This window comes from Ochotona princeps, chromosome 21 (assembly GCF_030435755.1).
Source record: "Ochotona princeps isolate mOchPri1 chromosome 21, mOchPri1.hap1, whole genome shotgun sequence".
In the NCBI taxonomy this organism is placed as follows: domain Eukaryota; kingdom Metazoa; phylum Chordata; class Mammalia; order Lagomorpha; family Ochotonidae; genus Ochotona; species Ochotona princeps.
Genome location: NC_080852.1, coordinates 28,063,545 through 28,084,671, shown reverse-complemented (window position 1 = coordinate 28,084,671; position 21,127 = coordinate 28,063,545). Strand labels below are relative to the sequence as shown.

The window sequence follows — 21,127 nt, the reverse complement described above, 5'->3', positions numbered from 1 at the left end:
AGGAGCCAGTGCAGAGCTCAACCCTGGCCCCGAGCGCAGCTCAGCCAGGCCAGGACTGTCACCCGCTGTGCCAGGGCCAGGGCAGGAAAGCTGTCTCTGCCAATGACTGTCTTGGCCCAAATCAGACACAGGTGCTTTTTCTTCAGGATTCAAATTACCCTGCAAGCAACCTGGCCAGCACTTTGCCTGCAAAACAATGGGGAGGATGGGGAGGGCCTGTCCTTGAAAGGACAAAGGTTTGCACTGCAGCCACTCACTCTGCCTCCGGACAGAGGACTCTTCAGAGCACTGAATCAAAACAGTGTGGCTTTACTCCCCATAGGGAGGCGTTGCCACAGCAACAGGTTTTCCTTTTGGAATTCCAACCAGAGCACAGCTGCTGCTTCCCTCCTCAACAGAGCCAGGGCAGCAGAGTCAGAATTACGGAAAGGCTCCAAAGGCAGGAAAGCCACAGTGAAGTGGGCCACAGTCAGCCCTGTTCTGGGGCGCCCCATCTCTGAACACCTGGCTAGGGAGGACACAGTCCCTACCAGCTGTGCAGGGGGGAGGGGACAAGAAGGTGGTACTTGTGAGGGCGGAGTTTTGTAGGTGTGATGGTGGGGTGTAGGTGTGGACTGGGGATGCTGTGGGATGCTGGGGGTACAGAGGGCATGGGTGTGGCTTCAAGATGGAGATGCCACTAGGATGCTGTCGGAGGTTTATAGGGAGATGTATCGGTGTGTACTGGAAGATATCCTTGGTGCACCAAAATGAAACCTGGGCCCTGCAAACAACACATTATAGGGACTATTTTTCAATTCCTTATTATAATATTTCACTTCATACTATCCACCATCCTGGTCCAAATGCTGCAGGGGACAATGGAAAGTCAACAACCAACATGCACTGCCCACGTCTGGGACAAATGACCCCAGAGAGCAGGCCTATTTCCAGCCAGAACACTGGGGTCAGCTGGCCCAGACCATGGTCAGAGTCTGCAAGGCAAGTCAGGGGCCATGCTGGGGGCCGGCTCAGCAGGTCCTTGAAAGTCCTCCTGGTGCACACCTCAAAGTCACGACACATGGCATACCCAGTACCGTGCCACCTAGGGAATGTCTGAAGGTCATATTAAAATAAGTCTGGGGCCAGCTTTGTGGCATGGTGAATTAGGCTACCACCTTGTGATGCCAGTATCCTATAGGATAAGACTCAATTCCAGTCTGCTACATCAGTGAGACACCCAACTATTTGGGCCATCCCTGCTTCCTCACAGGGTGCTCATCGGCAGGAATGGGCTGGAATCAGAAGCAGAGAGCAGGCACTCAAACATGGCATCTGGGCACCCCAAGCACCTTCACTGCTGTTCTAAATGCCTGCCCCAAACTCGTACTTTCAATCCTGTTTTTTGTTTGTTTTTTTTTTAATTCTTTATCTGCTCTATGAACTAGCAATTCTACTCCTAGACATAACCCCAGTACGTATGCATACATACATTCAAGCCACATACAAGATTGGACATCACAGCACAAACTATAATACCTCCAGCCTGAACATCCAGGGCAGCACGAAGACAAAGGGGCCCATTCTAACAGAGGAAGAGTGTGTAGCAGTCAGATTCAAGTAAGGAGTGGAGGAAGCCAGATGCAAGACTGAACTCTTACATAATGTGGAATTCTATCAGACAAGGTTCAGAAGCAAGAAAACCCAACCTGGGGTCCTGGAAGTTTAAAGAAGGTGTGCCTGTGTATGTACACACACACACACACACACACACACACACACACACCCCTGTGTAGGGAGCAGAGGGCAATTCTGGGGAATCACGACATTTCCTGGTCTGAGTGATCGCATGAGTATGTTTACGAAGATCTGTACTGAGCTGATTCATGCAACTTTCTGCATAATATACTTCAATAAGAATGGTTTTTAAGGGCCAAGCACAGTAGCCTAGTGGCTAAAGTCCTCGCCCTGCATGCGCCAGGACCCCATATGGGCACCGGTTCTAATCTCAGCAGCCCCATTTCCCATCCAGCTCCCTGCTTGTGGCCTGGGAAGCCAGCTGAGGCCCCATCAAAAGAATCTTATAAGCGAATGATAGGGTCCAGCACAGTAGTTTAGTGGCTAAAGTCCTCGCCTTGCAAGCACTGGGATCCCATATCATTGCGGGTTCTAATCCTGGCTGCTCCACTTCCTATCCAGCTCCCTGCTTGTGGCCTGGGAAAGCAGTCAAGGATAGTCCAAAGTCTTGGGACCATGCACCCATGTGGGAGACATGGAAGAAGCCTCCTGGTTCCTGGCTTCGGTTCAGCTCAGCTCTGGCTGCTGCAGCTGCTCGGGGAGTGAATCAGTGGATAGAAGATCTGTCTCTTTCTCTCTCTGTAAATCTGTCTTTCCAATGAAAATAAACAAAACAGCTTTCGGCCTGTGATTCCGGCTTCCTGTTAATGCAGGAAGGCAGCAGTGATGGCTCAAGTGATGGGGTTACTGCCACCCACATGGGAGTCCTGGACTGAGTTGTCAGCTCCCACCTTTAACCCCTCCAACCGTGGCAGGCAAATGGGGAGCAATCAGTGGATGGAGCTCTCTTCCTTCCTGTTGAATATTTAAAAATACATAGTTTTTTAAGATTTTTTTTTTAAATTTTATTTGCAAAGTCAGATATACAGAGAGGAGAAGAGACAGGAAGATCTTCCATCTGATAATTCACTCCCCAAGTGGAGCCTCTTCTGGGTCTCCCACACGGGTGCAGGGTCCCAAGGCTTTGGGCTTTGGGCTTTGGGCTTTGGGCCATCCTCGACTGTTTTCCCGGGTCACAAGCAGGGAGCTGAATGGGGAGCAAAGCTGCCAGGATTAGAATTGGCACCCATATAGGAATCTGGCGCATGCAAGGCAAGGATTTTAGCCGTTAGGCTATCGCGCCTGGCCCAAATACATAAAATTTTAACAGAGAAGTACAGCACAGAGGACTGTTAGGAGAGAAATGCTCCAAAGAGAGGTCCATCCCAGGGGAGCCCCAAGGCCAGCAGACGGTATCTAGCTGCTTCGACACCAAGGGGGAGGAAGCATACCCCTGACCTCCACAACCTCCTGGTCACACAAGGTCACACAAAACTGCTGTGTTGCAAAAGCTCATGGGAAGATTAAAATCAGCCTAAACTCCAAGATTCCTTTGTTTTTCAATTCCCTGCTCACCCTCCCCCCCCCTCTGCATCATGAGCTCCTGGGATAGTCAGTTACATCTTGTAAAACCGCAAAGTCACTCAAACAACAAAGAAGAACCTTGTCTTGCAACTGCCTACAGCTCTTCTGCTGCATGAAGGGATGCTCTGGCCACTGCAGGTGAGCTAAATAGAAAGATCCAGAAAAGCCAAGCATGTGTCATATGGGATCCTGCCCTCTGAGGAAACTTCAAACAGGCTGTTTCTTCCCAACATACCAGACCAAGTTGAGAGAATGTCTCCTAGCACTGAGGTGGGAGTCCCCCCTCTACCCTTCAGGAAGAACCCACAGAACTTGGAGGGCAGGAGGTGAGTGTGCAGTACCCACCTCCAGGAGAGCAGCCAGGGCAAAGGGAAGAGTGAGGGACAGATCCTACATGACTGTGCATGGTCCCTTGCTCCTCTGTAAAATAAAGGGGTCCTCACAGGAGGAAAACCAGAGGCAGAAAGAATAAATGTACACACTGCAGCTTCCAACTCTCCCTCTTGCACACCCTACATCTCATTCTCCCTTCTGCACATCCCACCTCTCACTCTCCCTCCTGCACAGTCCACTTCTCTTTCTCTCTTCCTGAGTCAGCTTCCTTGTGTCCACCTTTCACCTACACAAGTGTAAGCTCAGGGACATGAAGACCCTAGTCCCAGAGTTAGCTGAGGGACAGCACACAGCTGAGAGGAACCACAGAGAAGCAGGTGGAGGTCAGCACACTCACAAGTGCTGGGGCAGCTCTCAGAGGTGGTGCAGGTGCAGAGAGGGCAGGGGTAGGGAAGCCCTGGAAGACGTGGAGCGAGCTGGTGCTGGGCAGCCGCAGCGGCACTGCCAGCATCAACACATTGGCATTCATTCACAGTGCGGCTGTGGGTGCCATGCTTCACCTCAATGTGGCTGGCCAAGACCCCACTGGCACCATCCCCTCCCACACACTTCCTGGAAACAGCTGGACCAAGCTCACCTCCCACTTTGTCTTGCCAAAACCTGCTTCCAGTCCTTACCTGACTTCTCTTAGTGCAGGTCCTCCCTCCCCTCCTGCCAGGTCAAGTGCTGCCAATCCTTCCAACTTCTAACTGCCTGCAGGCTGAGCCTCAGCTGTGTAAACTCTGTTCCCACATCACAGCCCCTGGTTTTAACACCCGACTCTGGCTTCTGAGTCCAGTTTCCTGCTAAGGCATACCTTGGGAGGCAATGAAGCCAGCTCAGGTCCCTGCCACCCACATGGGAGACCTAGACCTGAGTTCCCAGTTCTGAGCTTTGGCCACGCCCAGCCCAGCCCCAGCTGTCATGCCATTTGGGGAGTAAACAAGCAAACTGGGAATCTCTGTCTCTCACATAATTTAAAAATAAGATAAAACAAATTCCACTGCTAGTAGCCTCATCCAGCCCCAGGGCTTCAAATCCCACCCACAGTCCTCCTCCCACACAGATGTCTGCTTGACCCCTGACAATGCTCTCAGACTACAGCATGGTCAGAGTCAGCCTCCTGAGCTCCCACTAAAAAGCCACTTTCCCCTGGACCTCACTGTCTCAGGCACAGGCACTTTCCTGCACCAAGCTATCCATCCATCAGGACATCCTGCATCCCTCTGTGCTATGCTACTGCAGCAGCCGCTACCTACCTCCATGAAGCCAAAGCAGGTTGGAGCCCCCAACCTCTACTCAGGCTGCCACCTTCACCCCACCTGCCACTGTTTACTACCCCTGCAGCGTTCTCTCTATGGTAAGAGCTCAGTTTGGAAGCCTAGTCTGAGTCTTGGCATCTCAAACCTCCACTCCAAGGACCCAAAGCTCCCCCTCCAAGAGGTCTTAGCCTGGGACCTTGGTGTGGCCCCTCCTCCACCTAAATTCCTGACATTCCCTGTCTTACAGTATACATCCAGCCTCCCTCCCACAGAAGTCCCTGGGGGCAAGAAAGCATCCCGCTCTATCCCTAGGGTCTGGCACAGACCTGCTGCCCAGTGGATACTTGTTTGGGTGTGGCTGCAGAGGTCCTGTGGCAAGCATGGGCAACTGTGCTCAAGAAGATGCCAAGGAGTAACCAGATACTTCCAGTAAATGCAGTCCCAGACCCCCATGGGGAGTGCAAAATCCACCAGATGCCTGGGCTGAGAAGCTGGATCAGAGAGGAGGTCTGGGGTCTCCCCAGATGATCCCGATGCAGGGGCAGGTCTGAGTCCTGCATTCATCAGCACCTTCATCTTACAGAGACAAGTCACGGCCAGCGGACAGATGACTCTACTCAGTGTTAATGCGGGTCACCAACAGGTGTCTGTGTCCGCAGTCCCGAATCTCCCAACCACAGCAATCTCCCTCTCACTGCCTCTAAGTCCCTGGGTCCTGAGAGCCCAGGGGAAGCCAGGCCACAGAAAGAACGAGCACACCTCCACTACCCCCATCCCATCTTAGCTGTGGCTCTGAAAGCCATGTTCTTTGTAATCTAACATTTTGCCCTAAAAATGAACTTCACCCAAGAATTTGGGCTAGTATGAGCAAGCTAGAGCTTGCTCCACCCACTGTCATTCAACAGAGAATGCCCCCCGCCTACTTCCAAAGGGGTAAGGAAGCAAGGGCAAACACCCTGTGTCGAGCAAGAAGGAGCAAGTTCCTCAGAGATGCACTGTGCATAAGGCGGTCACGAGACATACCTGGCTGAAATTAGGTAAAACGTCACATGAGCCACACTTCAAGTCCTCCAAAGGCTACATGGCTCATAGTACACCAGGCAGATAGCAAAATATTCCCACTGCACAAAGTTCTTTTTTTTTTTAAGATTTATTTATTTTTTATTGGAAAGGCAGATCAGATTTACAGAGATCAGAGACACAGAGAGAAAGATCTTCCATCCGCTGGTTCACTCCCCAAGTGGCCGCAACAGCCAGAGCTGATTGATTCTAAGCCAGGAGCCTGGAGCCAGGAGCTTCCTCTGGGTCTCCCACTCGGGTGCAGGGTCCCATAGCTTTGATTCATCCTCTACTGCCTTCCCATGCCATAAGCAGGGGGCTATATAGGAAGTGGAACCGTCAGAATGCACACAGGCACCCACATAGGATCCTGGTGCGTGCAAGGCGAGGATTTAATCATTGAGCTATTGCACCAGGCCCTAAACAAAATTTTGAATAGCATCCCTCTCATTTCTTCCTGGTGAAAACCAGGAATGCCACGGAACTTGCATGCTGACAGCCAGACCTCATTAGAAGTCTCACCAAACCCTTGAGGAGTGGTCGACCAGAGAAGACAGCCAGCCTCCTTCTGTCTCAAGACAGCAAGAGGTAGCCCAATGTAGGCTAAGTGTCTTTGCCAAGTCCATCACTCTGAGAGTCTCCAGTGGCTGCTGAGCAATAAAGGACCCACAGAAGCTGCATGCTGCCCTGTTGGACAGCACCAGAGACAGAAGCCACAGGCCTTCATTTGCACCACCTCCAAGTGTTCTGCTACCTGTTCAGCTTGAACTTCTGGGTGAACATCAACCAGCTCAAATACAATTCAGAAAAGTGTGTCCAGGCAGGCTACCCTCCCAGCTGGAGCTCGGCCAGGCCAAAGCCTGACTCCAGTTGGGTCTCCCATGTGGGTGGCAGGGGCACAAGTAGTTGGGCTATTGTCTGCTGTTCTCCCAGATGCATTTAGCAGGGAACTGGACTGGAAGCGGACTTAAACCAGTGAAGCATATGGGATGCTGGCACCAGAGGTGGTCTTAACCAGCTCCTGGTTGCAGTCTTTCCACCTGTCACGCTGGGCTGACTGACTTGCAGCATGTTGCTGCCAGTAGTGCTGGATCCTGGACAGAATCCACTATCCTTAGGAGACATCGCTTCTCCTTCAGGACCATGGGCCTCCAGCCCCCGAGAGGCTCTTGCCTTGATTCCTCGTGCCATGAATCCATCATGTCAGGTGGGCTGAAAACCTACACAGCTGTACAACTACAACAGAGGTTTTTCAGTTGAATAAGGCAAGGTAACAAGGCAATCCCAATCTTGCCTCCTTTTACCACAATCTCAGGCCTCTGGTGGACTATGGTATCAATAGATAATGATATCTGTACTTTGCTGGGGATGGGAGGAGAGGAAGATAAAACTGTGAGGGAGGGCCCAGCACGATAGCTTAGTGGTTAAAGTCCTCCTCGCCTTGCAGGTACCAGGATCCCATAGGGCCACCGGTTCTAATCCCTGCAGCCCCACTTCCCATCCAGCTCCCTGCTTGTAACCTGGGAAAGCAGTCGAGGATGGCCCAAAGCCTTGGGACTCTGCACCCACATGGGAGACCTGGAAGAGCTCCTTGCTCCTGGCTTCGGATCTGCGTAGCACCAGCCACTGTGGTCACTTAGGGAGTGAATCAGATGGAAGATCTTTCTACCTCCTCTCCTCCTCTTTGTATGTCTGACTTTGCAATAAAAAAAAAATAATAAATCTTAAAAAAAAAACAGGATCAACAAAAATAATAGATAAATCACACTTCATCAAAAATAAAACATTATCAGAAAAAGTGAAAAGACAACCCAAGTGATGGGAAAAGAGTATTCCCAAATCATGAACTTGAGAAGGAATGAAAATCCAGAATATAAAAGAGCTCCACAACAACAAATACAAAAGTCCCAAACAGCCACATTCAAGTGCAGCCAAAGACTCTAAACAGACTTTTCTCCAAAGAAGAAACACGAATGGCCACAAACAAAAAAGATGCTCAACATCACTTATGAAGGAAATAAAATCAAAACTACAATGAAATACTACTTGACGCACACTATGAATGCTATAATCTTAAGAAAAAACAAAAAAAAAAAAAAGAGGAAAGAACACATGTTGGGGAGGACAGAACCTTGAACACTTGTGCATCATTGCTGGGAATGTGAAATGGCTCGGCCGCTCCACAAAGCATAGAAGAGGTTGCACTAAAGGTAGAACATTGAATTCCTAAATGATCCAGCAGTTCTACTTCTGGGCACATACTCAAGAGGATTCAAAACACCCAAACAGAATTTGATTTTCCATATTTCAAGCAGCATCGTTCACAATGGCCAGAAAGCAGCAGCAACCCAACTGCTGATGTTATCAGATGAATGTGACAGTTAAAGGCAGCAGAATGTTGTCCAGCCCTAAAAAGAAATGATATCTTGATAACATGGATCGGTCCTGTTAAGTGAGACAGGCAGTCACAGCAAGACAAAGCACCCTGTGGTTCCGATTACGGGAACTATGCAGAGCGCTCAGCCGCAGAGGGCCAGGCCACTGGTACTGGCCAGCTCCAGTTTAATGGGAACAGAGTTTCTGCTCGGGATTATGAAGTTCTGGAATCAGACTGTGCTATGGCTATTTGACACTGTGGCTGTCCTTCACGGCACTCAATGGTACACTTGTTAAAATGACGACTTTCAAGTTTATTTACTACAGTTAAGGCCAGTATAAAAAGGCAGGTTCTTGGCCCACTCTGGAGGGCCAGGGTTCAACACACAGCTCTGCGTTTTTACTCCAGCTTCCAGTGGACGCTGGAAGGCAGGGGGAATGCCCCAGCTGACTGCGCTCCTGCCACCCACCAGGAAGACCTAGATTGATCTCCAGTCTCAGCCATTGCAGGGGAGAGTGAAACAGCTAGGAAAGTTCTTTGCTTCTGTGTTCCCAGCAACCATCAGACTCTTCTGCCAGCCCACTAGTGGGCAGTTCTGAAGGCCTGGCACACTGTTCTTGTCCCCCCAGGAGATCAACTTTAAGGATGTTCTTTTCTCTCGCGTTGGGCCCTCAAACTCAGCCCCAACAGCCTGTGCCTGTGATCCAGGCACATGGCACAGATGGGCAAACCGCGACACGACAGGATGACACTGTCCTATGGTGCTGGGGGGAGGGGGATAACCGACAAGTCCAACAGGCTGCCACGCAAAAGCAGAAGCCGATCCCGCCAACGTTCACTGTTACTTCCCCATTTGCTTCCCACTGGACACCAGCCAGCCAGGTCCCAAGGAAAGCAGGAGGAAGACTCACAGACGTGTTCCCCTTTGCCCCGTCATAGCAGACCTAGATGCTTTCCCATTCTCTGCACAGGACTGTCACCCTCCAACATCTATCCCGTAAGGGTATCTGGGGACCTTTCATCCTCTTCAAACAACTCCGTCATAATTTATGTGCAGGGTGTATGGGAGCCAAGCTCCCCGAGTTACACGCCTCACGGCCCGAAGGTGCAAGGCCGAAGTGAGTGTGCACACAGGTAGTGAACTTCAAGGTTGTCCCTCCTGTTACTTGGAAAGAGGAACAAGGCAGGGATGGATCCCTATAGGGTCAAAAATCAAACGCTTCTGAATCTGACAAGTGACGGGACTAAGTAGGTTTATCCCCAGAGAAGCAGTACGGCTGGAAATATAAACAAACAAATAAGCGCCTTCTTCTTTCCCTTCCAGACTCCGAAGTGATGGATCTTTAGGGTTTTTGCAGACCCTCGCTGAACTGCACGAGACAGTCAGGCAGACTAAGGAGATACCTAACCAAGGGGTTGCTGCTGAAAAGCCAACCAGGACAAGGAGAAACCGAACCACCCGCCTCACCCAAGAAACGAGAAGAAACCCTACCAACACCGGCCCAAACCCCCGAGAACTTCCTCGGCGCATGCGCCAGACTCGATGGGCGGGCGCTGTGCTTTGCGCATGCGCCCAGCCGCCTGCACATGCGCACCCGCGGAAGCTCGTTCCCTAGTCGTCTCGGGCCCTCCTCTTTAATGGAGCCTGAGCAATGGCAGCTTGAACTACGGGCTTCATCCCGCATGTCTCACCTTGCGTCCGGTTTTCTCCCGTAGGGCCCTCAGCCTTTCCTTTCGCCGCAGGGCCTCCTCTTCTAACCGGCCCACACCGGCCGCTGCCGCCGCCATCTTGCCTGCCGCCCCCTCCTCTTCCGTCGCGCCGCGTCGCACAAGCCTGAGGAAAGTCGAGGGCGTGTCTCGCGGCCAATCCGAGGCTGCGAAGGGCAAGCCGGAAGTCCGGAAAGCCAATCAATGCTTAGTAGCTACAGAAGGGCCCGTCCTCTTTCTCACGGGCGGCTGGTCTACTGAACCGGGTTGCTGACTGAGGAAAAGAAAAAAATGTATGTATAGAGATGCTAGGATTTGGTGTTTCCAACGCTCGTCAGTGGAAAAAAAGAGCAAATATAGTCAGACCTGAGGAAAGGAAAAGAGCTGACTCCATGTCGGCCTCTCGGAGGGCCCTGGCTCATCCTTGAGCGCTTGTCCCGAGTCGTCAGGTTTCCAGAAGTCCTCCTGACCCTCCATTCCGATCCCACCGTGACATGAGGTTAGACGTGAGGTCAGCGTCTTCCCTCTTCCACGGCTGTCAGTGGTCCCCCGCGCTCCCTGAGCAGTACCCTACACTCCTGTTGTAGTTCTCCGTCGCTCGCAGAGGAGCTGGATGGCAGGTTCACCTGTGAACCCGCAGCCCCTCCTGGAGGAGAGCAAACCGCAGCAAGACCTAGGAGTCCCCATCCCCACCCCACTGCCCAGCTTAGTAAAAGTGGCTTCGGCTGTAGCTGCAAGTGCTTGGCCATAGGAGCCTGGCTCGCCAACCAAAGCAGGGAGTGTGTTGTGATAGGAGACTTGCGGGGTGTGAGCAAGATTATGTCCAAGGTTTATTAAGGAGTCTTTATTAACCAAGATTGGTGATAACAGGGCCCACTGGAAATAGCAAATCACAAGTCCATATGGCAATCCAATCGTAACCTCAAAAGGACAAATGGTCATTACCCTAAAGTCCATCCGTTAAGCTGCAGACCTATGTCCTAGCTTCCCTAAGAGTATGTTATCCTAAGAGACATGCAATGAATAACCTGGGCACACTTACAAAGCTGCATACATTCACCTTTCCCTGGCCCCTCTGTCCACATTCCACTGCTGCTAGGCCTCACCTCTCCTGGAATTCCCGATAATACGCACATTAGGAATACAGAGCATTTTAGCATTGCTGTCATCACTCTATCATCACTGTTCCACCCAAGCAGGACAGAGGGTGAGGAATACAGACACAGGGGCCATGCTCAGGGGCCACCTGTCCTCGGAGTCTGTCTGCAGGAAGCCAGAGAGCAAGCAGGCACTGGGGAGGCCAAGAGTCACAGTGCCAGAGTGATGGAGGCACAAGATCAAGAGAGCAACCCCCTCCTTATCGCGAGGTTGTGGGGCTTGTGAGGGGAGTGATTACACAACAGTGCAATACTTCCCACTCTCAGGTTCCAGGTGATGGTAATGTGAGCATTACAGGTGGGCAGGAGGGAACACCTAGGTGGTGGGGGGGAGTGGCTTCCAAGTTCATGACCCTGAACTAGCTGCCTACCTCACCAGAGACCACATCAGCTCAAGTCAGGACCTGGGAGAAGGGGGCCCTCAGAGCCACATCCACAGGGCACAGCTCTTCTCTTAGCAAATCTATGGCCACCCTGCCCAGGATCTCCCATACCTGGCTGGTTGCAAGTGACTGCCCATGCCTTCTTGCCCCAGCTCTCTCACTGTCCACTCACCCCTGCCCCACTGGACTTCACAAACTCAAATCTGTCCAGGCCCTGTGGGTGGGTGGAGTGTCCTGCAAGGCCTGGCACCCAGTTTGTGGGTTCTTAGAAGCTAGCTCAGAGCTCTGGGGCATGAGGCAGGAGAAAAGGCCGGGCTGAAGGAGTCACCCAGGAAACTGGAGAAGGACCTGGGCAGGGATGGGGGTTTCTCTTCTAATGGACTGAAGATTGATCAGCTTCTAGGACCAATGGCCCAGGAAACTGTTTCCCCTTCTCCCTTAACGGAGAACACTTACCACCAGGAGTATCCTCACTTCACAGGTAGGCTGGGCACCTGGTCAGGGACACGGGGATGGGGAGGGTTCTGTGGTGTCTCAGGCAGGCCTAGGTCCCCATCCCAGTTGCCAACCCAGCCCTCTTTTAGCCAGTCTGGGTCCTCTGTGTGTGACAGGAAGGCATGAGGCAAGAACTGGGGTTGGTGGGAAAGATTTCTACTGGAGCAGCTGGGGAGGCTTCCTGAAGGAGGAGAGCACCTGTGGAGACAGCCTGAGCCTCCCAGGACGGAGGCCAAGGCTTCCTCCCAAAGGCAAGTCAAGCTTATCCTGCCGCCCTTCTCCGCCCTTCACTCGCAGCAGGCAGGAGCGCCAAAGCAGCCATCAGAATGCCCCTAGAGCTCTTCCAACAGCACCTGGCACGTGGTGGTTATTATTGTAGAACGACCCAGTCCCGATCCCTGTCCCCAGATGGCGGTCTCTCCAGCCGCGCTCCAGGAATAAACCAAGCCCAGAGAGGTCTGGAGTCCCAGGGGCTCCGAAGCGCCCTTCCACTTGGCGCTCGAGGGGCGCGGCCTGCGAGGCATGCGGCCGCCCCGGTCTCAGGCTCCTCCTTCTCCCACTGGGCTCCCCGCCCTTTGCACGGTCCCGGGAGAGGCGGGGCGGTGGCGGTGGCGGTGGCCGCGGCGGCGAAGTGCAGGAAGCCGAGCGGTGGCCCGCTGCGGGGGGAGGAGGAGGAGGAGGAGGAGGGTGTCGGCTTGGGTGGCTCAATGCGGCGCCGACTAGAGCCTTGGACTTCCCCAGCAGGACCGCGCCGCTCCGCCCCGGAGTGACGCCCTCCGCCCATGGGCCTGGCCGGGGGCAACCGGCGGGCGGCGCGGAGGAGGCGGCGACAGGTGGCGCGCAGCACGGCCTGAGCCGGGTCAGGCCATGGCCGCCTCCGAGCGGCTGTACGAGTTGTGGCTGCTCTACTACGCGCAGGTGAGCCCGCCCCGCGCCGCGCCTGCTAGTGCCCCCAGCTCCGCGCGGTCTGCGCGCTTGCTGCACCTGCGCCCCGCGCCGCCGGGGCCGCGTGGATAAAAGCCTGGTGTGCTCCGGCTCGGCTCACAAGCGTGTGTCCCCGGCCTCCCGGCTGCCTCTGGCCCCGTAGCTGGCGGGGAGGAAGCGGGGTGGTGGCGGGTGGGAGATGTGCAGCCCTCACCGGTGCTCACTTTTTCAGCAAGCCCTTCAGCAGGACTGCGCATCCTGAGTCGTGAGGGGAGGGGGGCCTCGACAGAGACCCTTTACAATGGGGGAAACCGAGGCCCGGCGGAGTTAGAGGGGGGTGGAAGACTGGTTGTGAGCTGCTCCTCCCGTGGGTACTGCCTAGTTGGGTGGTCGAAGCCAGCATGTCGGACCGGACTAAGGGATCTGGGCAAGCACAGGTCTGACTTGAGTCACCTCAGAATCCCTCCGAACTGGCGGCGGCCGCGGATTCCTGGGGACTCCTGCTGGACTGGAGGCGGCCCCACCCCTCTCCCATGCTGGGACGGGGCATGGTGGGCAAGTTTGAGGTGGGCTAGTTTGCGGAGGGCGTGATGTCTGAGGAGGATGGACGGTGGCCGAGGCCTAAGTGCCCTCCCTCACTGGCCTGATTCTGGACACCTGATTCTGGTGTCCCCCTAACTCTGCCCCAACGCAGAGGCCCCCATTTCCCCTCAGCAACCCTGGGGCCACGCCTCCCTCCCTGCACCTGCCTGGCATCATGCTGCTGGCTCAGGTGCACCCTGGGCACAAAGGAGCATTGTGTGCCCCTGAGCACCTTGTCACTGGGGGGAAGTTTAAGGCTCAGCCCAGCCAACCCTCCTGAAGAGGCACCTGCAGTTCAGGCCAGTGGGGAGAGGCAGCAGCACAGCCTGTGGCTGGGCTCAGGCCTCCAGAAGGAGGCAGGCCATGGGGTAGTGTCCCTCTTTGGGGTGACCAAGCTCTTGGCACTTCCGAGCCTCTACTTCCCTGACTGAAACTGGCACAGCCTTGATGCCAGGGGTTTTCTGTGTTATACCCCAACCTGCACCCCCAACAAGGAGACTGAGGCTTATGCTGTGCCACCAGGTCCAAGCTAGAGAAGGCCTCCTGCTTGCTTGTCCTGTTGATCCCCCTCCCCCAGCCTCCCAGTTTTCATCCTCAAATGCAGGTGCTTGGGTGAGAGTAAAATGTCTGCAGGGAGACCTCCCCAACCCTCCTACCTCTGCTGGCCCATGGCTGTGACTTGCTCCCAGCTTAAGCCACTTGCTGAGTGGGAGGGACTTCCTGGTGGTTCTTCAGGCTGGGAAAAAGGTTGCTGGGGTTGGCTGGGTGCAGTCTCCCAGCACCTCTCTAGCATAGTGGACCCCCAGCATCTCTTGGAGCTGAGCACCCCCTACTTTGTCTGGAGGCAGCTGAGGTTGCCTTCCCCTGCCTTCATACCTCCCAGAACAGGTATGGGCGCAGGTTGGAAGCCTGGGCCAGGCAGGGGGCAGACCCAGGGCCAGCAAACAAATCCAGGATGTAAGAGCAAATCCAGGATCAGGGCGGGGCCAGGCCTCCTGCCCTAGGGAGAGGAAGCCTAGGCCAGCCTCCGAATGCTGCCTTCCTGCCTGCCTGGAACAGAACACCATCCCCACCCCTGTGTGCTGGGCTCTCAGGGAGGGTACACCAGGCGACTTTGAACCCTGCTAGAAGACCTGCAGTGTGCAGGATGGAGCTCAGGAGGTGTTGAGAGACCCAGCCTGCAGGACCTGCACCCCTCCCTTTAGCAGCCAGAGCTGACATCAGCTGGCAAACCTGTTTCCCCAGTTGTGGGTCTGGGTGAGGACTGAGGGGGAAGCACCCTCCCTTCAGCCCTTCCTGTAGACCCACCTACCCCTGCCCCATAGACCCTGTCCCTTGGTGGAGTAGGGGTGGGGGAAGCTGAAAATGGCTACTGAGGGGGGGCAACGAGAAGGAAGAAGGATGGACTAAGTGTGTCCCTGGGTTGGAGCCCCTCTATGCCCTGATAGGGAAACTAAGGCAGGGTCCCAAGGTCTTCCAAAGAGCTGCTTTATGCAGGATGGATTTGGCCTAGTGGGCAGGAAACCTCAGGTGGGCCTGCCCTGGGAACACCACAGGCAGTAGCCTGGACTTGGAGCCTTTGCCTGATGCCTCCCTGCTCTCTGACATTCTCACTCATGTCCCTCCCCACCCATGCCAGACCTCGACTCAGCCACGTCCTTGTTGGAACCCTCACTACAGTTGCTATTTGGCTACTCCGGTGCCTCCTCGTTCGTAGGTGTGCACTGAGTGTTAGAGCTGAGCCTGGGCAGAAGAGAGAGGCCCACAGTCTTCACTGTCCCAAGAAGTCATCCCAGAGGAGGCAGAGCTTGAGGGCCTGGGGGACAGGAGTGGCAGAAGCAGCACCCAGCCTAGGAGAGAATAAGAAGGAAGTTGTCAGGAGTAGGGGAGCCAAAGCAGAGGTAGCCAAGGATGCAGGGTGGCTCGGGGAGTGGCACAACCAGAGAACTCTAACCACCCTGGCTTCCCCAGGGCAGCACCTGTCAAGCTGGCAGTTGGGCTGTGTGTAAAAAAGTTCATGCAAAACAGCGTGCACATGAGTGACCCCTGGGCAGGCTTGAGCAGTAATACTTGTTCATGATCCCTTGGTGAAAGGGGGACATCGAGAGCCGAGGGGCGCCTGGGTCAAGGCACACGCCCAAGTCCCAAGCAAAGCCAGTCTCCAGTCTATCATCAGGGGAGATTCAGGATTCCAGGGGTGTCACATCAGAGCCCTCTTTCCCTGCAGCCCCTAAGCCCTGACCCTGTGACTTTTTATAGCCTCATGGACATATGATCAGGCCCTGTGTTTTCCATGGCACCTTAGCTGAGGCAATCTCTGCTTCCCTGGGCCTCAGTTTACCCTCTTGAAATGGATAAATGAAGAGTGGAATAGCCTGCTGGGTGCTTGGTCTCCCTCCCTGTCACCAGAGCAACTGAAGGGGGAGGGGCCGAGGTGATGGGGAGATTACAAGGGAGCCCAGGGTTAGGGGAGGGGTTGATAATCCTGGGGTTGTTATGGCAACCAAGGAGCTGATGGGGAAGTACATTGTCCCCATGGAAACAGGATCAGTTACTATGGGGACCCTGAGATGAGAATCTGGTTTCCATGGTGACAGGACAGGAGATGGTGAAGCCTAAAGGGGTGCCTCCCCCTTTTCAGTGCTCTCTTTCAGGTGACTGGGAGGCTGGGTCAGCTGCCCAGGCACCCAGACCTTACTGAGTCCCCATCTTCCTTCTGCACCCCTGGCCTCCAGACATCATGCTGTGGCTACATGTTGCCCTCTTCCTGATGCTGAGCAGGCCTGGGGGATGCCTGATGCTACCCCACCTGTCCTGTTTCTGTTTGTCTGTTCCTGCAGATGGGGCAGCTCTCATGAGAGGAACTCCCACTACTGAGCTGTGATCCTCTCTCCCCTGTGGGTCCAGCCACTGCTGCACCTGCCTGGGGCAGCCATCTGGGGGAGTGACCTTCAATGCCAGGAGCTTGGGCAGGCCAGAGCCCCTGGTTTGAAGCTACCAATTACTTTGCCCTTACCTTGTACCGTTACCTACTACCTGTTAAGCAAAGGAATCTCTTTATTTCTTTGAGAGCTAAGACAGAGTTCCCATCCTATAATGACACATGGTGGAGGCTGCAGCCAGGTCTCCTACATGAGTGTCAGAAATTCAGTCACCTGCACCATCAACATCACCTCCCAGGTGGCTAGTAGTTCAGGAATGGAGCTGGGATTCAAACCCAGACACTGTGATGTGAGTTGCAGGTGCCATAACCGATATCTTTAACCACTAGGCCAATTGCCCACCACAAAGGGATGATTTTAAAGAGGAAGTTGAGACTCAAAGAGGTTATAAGTGTTAGGATGGAAGCTGGACTTCCAAATCTCATGCCCTAGTCTCTGAAGCACCAGCCAGGGGTGGAAAGCCATTTTGGTAGAGAAACCACGATGCAGGAAGCACATGAACCTGTGGGTGTGGTAGCAGCTGGCAGTGTCATTGGAAATGAGGTGGGCACCCCATTTGCAGGGTCCTTGGTTAGGAGGAGGCTGTGGACTTGCCATAAACCTGGAAGCTTGGGCAAGGCTGGGCCCGGCTGCTGGGAGATGCTGATCACTAAGCCTTCCAGAGGCTCCCTATGTGCTGGCCTTGACATCTATCAAGCAAGCTCTGGGGTAGCCCGATGTCAGCCAGTTTGGTGGTCCCTGTTCCCCAGGCATACAGCACCCCTGCCACCACCACAGCCTCCCACTAGCCCCCTTCACTCCTGTATACCCACAGCCTGCTTCCCTGTCACTTGCTATGAGCCAAGAGCCCTGGGGAAGCCTTGGCATGTGTGACTGCTCTGACCTGCCCTTGAAGGAGGGGCAGGTAGCTGGGCTGGTCCTGCGCCATGTACCTGCTCAGAGCTGAAACGGAAGGGAGGCGTCAGCCAGGGCAGTGGCTCTGAGAGGGGCATGGAGGATGCAAGTACCACAGCCACCCTCTGGGCCCTGGATGCCTCCACCGGCCCTGCTGCCATCATGCTCGTGTCCCCCTGCCAGCTCTGCCTTTCGGCCCTGGCTCCTGCAAGCACCACCATACCCCTGAATGCTGCAGCTTCAAGCCACAGGACTCAGGCCAAAGCTGGCCTGAAGCCTCCTGGGGAGAAGAGGTGAGAGCCAGAGACATGGAACAGGCTGCTACCCTGTCCCCTGCCTGGGGCTGTGCTTTTAGGGACCCTACAGGCCTTCCCCAGAGCCCGGGAAGGCCAGTTTGGTTGCCCCTGTTCTGACCCCAGCTGGGTATGCTACAGATTTGCAGGACTGGACAGGCCGTGGGTGTGGTTCTGGGGACAGAAAGCAGAGTGCAGTTGGAGGGGCCCGCCCAGGTCTGGGAGGGATGATTCAGGTGTTAGCCAGGAAGAGGGTGGGAAGTTCCCACTTAAAAACCAAAAGCCCAAATCTCAGGGATGGGAGAGGTGGGAGCAGAGTGAGCAGGGAAGAGGACAGTAGGGTGTGGCTTAGATGGGGGCTGAAGAAGCTGGAGGGACCTGCTCTAGTCAGACTGAGAGGCCTGGAATGCCAGGCTTAGTGGTTGGGCCTTCATCTTGGTGGACTGGATGGAGGAAGTAATGAACTGGGCAGAACAGGGGATGTGGCCATTTTTTGGTTTTTCAGGTGTTCAGCAGGCCTGAAATTGGCGAAAAAAACCACCTTCATCTGGGTGAGAGATAATTGGTTTAACCAGTGCTAGTTTGGGGCGGGAGTAGGAAAACAGTGTTGGGCCAGTTTGGAAGGGAGACTAGGTCTGGAAGGCCATCACAGCAGGTGTTAGGGGTTCCCTGATCAGCTTGGGCTGGTCACCAGGGGTGGTCCTGGCCTGGAGCCAAGCTGTGGCTTTCAACATGCTCATGTTCAAAGATGCAGTAGTCAAGGACAAGGCATCCTCCAGGACCTCCCCTTTCCCCATCTGTTATGGAAGAGATTCCCAGGAAGCCATCTAGGAGCCCTGGCCATTTCAGGATCCAGGCCTTCTGGTCTCATTGCTGGCTGGTGGAGAGAGAGGCTGTTGGAGCAGGGCATGGGGAGGCCACCAAAGTTGACTGGTGGGCAGAAGGCACAGGGTGGCTGACCTCAGTACCCAGGGCTGCATGCCTGGACTCTGGGGGTCCTGGGGCATGAAGTCTGGAAGCCTCTGTGGAGGGCTGCTGTTACAGGATGGAGACCGACTGTGGCCTTGGTCCCTTCCATCTTCTCCAGTCTTGAGTGAGGAGTAATCATAGCAACAGGGATTGGACCAGTTCCCAGGTAGAAGGTTCTCCAGATCCCATAAAAAATCTTCCAACCCCACCTGGATAGTGGTGCTCCGCCACCTGAGCCCAGGCCACACCCCTAGCACCAGGCTGAGTTCCTTGCAGTCTCCTTGCAGCCTCTTTCACTGGGCCCAGGGTGCCCCAACACCCACCTCCCCCCCACATCCCTGCGGTCTGCCGGGAGGAAGCGGCCCCCCTCCCCCACCATGACTCTGCGCTTCCTGCCCTGGCCAGGGGAGGGAGGAGACGTTTCCCGTTCACACCAAAGCTTCCCTGGCGGTGCCCAGACCTGGGCTCAGCCGCAACCCCTCTTGCCCATGGAACCAGCTCTGGGGCCTGAGGTGCAGGTAACCAGCGAGGTGGGTAGAGGTTCCTAGGACAGGGCAAACCTGCTGGGGCCCACACCTGTGCGCAGAGGGAATGTGTGTGGCCTGGCTGCCTGCTCTGAGGGGTCCTCATGGTGTATAACCTTCATGGTGCCCTGGGAGCTAACAGTCCAGAAAGGCTTCCTGGAGACCGTGGCTGCTGAGCTGGGAAAAAGTGATGAGAGGCTTCAGCCCAAGTGGACAGTTGGGCGGGACTCCATCAGCCCAGTAGCAGTGTAGGCCATAGCCATACCCAGTGAGGTCCCTCCCCAGGCCAGGTCAGGCCTGGGAGTCAGAAGTAGTTAGGAGGGTGGGAGCAAAGAGACAGAGGGACGTGCATGAGTGGTCAGTGTGCACCACAGCCTTCTCACGCTGACTTTCCAACTTCCTGCCAGCCCTCCTGTCTTCCTTTCTCCACTCACGCCCTGTTTACCTCTGCTTCCATGCCCCTGGCTCTCCCCTGTGCCTGCAGAAGGACCTGGCCTACCTGCAGCAGTGGCTGAAGGCCTTTGTGGGTGCCTTTGAGAAGAGCATCTCCCTGTCCTCCCTGGAGCCACGAAGGTGAGACCGGACATGCGCAGTGGGCAGGGAGGATGCAGGGGTTTGGAGCACCTCCACTGACGTCCGCATCTCTGCAGGCCAGAGGAGGCAGGCGCGGAGGTGCCTCTGCTCCCCTTGGATGCGCTGCATGTTCTAGCCGAGCAGCTGGACCAGGGGGACCTGGAGCAAGCCCTGCTGCTACTGAAGCTCTTTATCCTCCTCTGCAGGTGCCTGCTGCTGTGGCGGAGGGGAGGGTGGCATGAAGGGAGTGGGGCTGGCCTCATGGCGTATAACCTGCATCATCATTCATTCCCCAGGAACCTGGAGAATGTAGAGGCAGGCTGGGGCCAGGTGTTAGTGCCCCGAGTACTGGCCCTAATGACTGGATTGGTGGCTGAGGTGAGGTAGGCTCTACCTGCTGGCAGTGGAAATACAGACTGTGGCTTTGGCAAGACTAACTCCCCTCCCTGTCCGTGCTCCTCTTGCAGCTGAAGGGGATCCCTCCAACTCAGGAAGGCCGTGGGACCCAGCTGGAGAACGTGGCCCTACACGCCCTGCTCCTTTGTGAGGGTCTATTTGACCCCTACCAGATCTGGAGGCGCCAGCACAGTGGGTGAGACCCCACAGAGACTGGCGAATGAGGGGGCATTGGGCCACAGTGAGGCTGAGCCTACAGTGGTTCAGGGCTGAAAGGCCTGGCTCCCCTACCTCCAGCCCTTGCCCACCTCTCTATCCTCCCTTACTTTCCAGGGAAGTCATCAGCTCCAAAGAGAAGAGCAAATACAAGTTTCCTCCTGCCACTTTGCCCTATGAATTCAGCACCTTCTTCCAAGGTCAGCCATTGCCTCTGCCCCCTCAGCCCCATCTGAATCCCCTTCTGGCAGTTCCCAGTGGTCCCAATGCTGCTCAGCAGTGGCCACACACAGGGTCAGGAGAGTCATGAACCTTTGAGGGAGGCTTCCATAAACCAAGGGGGAGTCTGGGGCAAAGAGAAGAGAAAGGACATGCTTGGGTGGATCAGGTGACTTCTTTCCTCAGCTAACAGGAGGGCCCCTATCAGGTAGGGATGTGGGGTCCACTTGTCTGCATGCCTGGACTTGGTGTATCCTCCCAGCCACTCCTACCTACCCTGTTGTGATCTGGACCACCTTAAAGCTCCCCGCTACAGTTGCCTTGTCTTGGGGCCTGTGCCCAACCTCCTGTCTTTGTCTTGCTAACTGTCCCCACCTCCCGCTCCCTCCCTCTTCCCCCAGCTGATGCTCTGGCCACCTGTGGCCACCTGTTATTGCTGATATAGCCCTGCTCTTCTGCTCAGAACTCCACATTCATAGAGGGCAGGATGTGGCCTGGACAGGGGTAGGCAGGGCCATGGGAAGGCAGTGCCCATTAGGATAGTAGGTGCCTGTGGGGTGAGGGCAGGGGCTCTGGGAGAGGAGGGAGTTGCCCCTGGGAACT

General features: G+C 55.1%; 2 protein-coding genes across 2 annotated transcripts in view; one reads left to right on the top strand and one right to left on the bottom strand.

Moving 5' to 3' along the window:
- The window catches only part of CCDC12 (coiled-coil domain containing 12), a 38,471-nt gene extending 28,275 nt beyond the window's left edge, over nucleotides 1-10,196 (bottom strand). Inside the window, exon 1 of the mRNA XM_004581416.4 lies at nucleotides 9,943-10,196. Within this exon, the coding sequence (XP_004581473.1) occupies nucleotides 9,943-10,038 (96 nt within the window). The 5' untranslated portion in view covers nucleotides 10,039-10,196. The remainder of the gene's footprint in view (nucleotides 1-9,942) is intronic.
- A 71-nt stretch (nucleotides 10,197-10,267) lies between these two features.
- The window catches only part of NBEAL2 (neurobeachin like 2), a 29,428-nt gene continuing 18,568 nt past the window's right edge, over nucleotides 10,268-21,127 (top strand). The window contains exons 1-7 of the mRNA XM_058678971.1: nucleotides 10,268-10,456; nucleotides 12,737-12,910; nucleotides 19,605-19,693; nucleotides 19,771-19,899; nucleotides 19,990-20,071; nucleotides 20,161-20,285; nucleotides 20,423-20,505. Of these exons, the coding sequence (XP_058534954.1) occupies nucleotides 12,860-12,910; nucleotides 19,605-19,693; nucleotides 19,771-19,899; nucleotides 19,990-20,071; nucleotides 20,161-20,285; nucleotides 20,423-20,505 (559 nt within the window). The 5' untranslated portion in view covers nucleotides 10,268-10,456; nucleotides 12,737-12,859. The remainder of the gene's footprint in view (nucleotides 10,457-12,736; nucleotides 12,911-19,604; nucleotides 19,694-19,770; nucleotides 19,900-19,989; nucleotides 20,072-20,160; nucleotides 20,286-20,422; nucleotides 20,506-21,127) is intronic.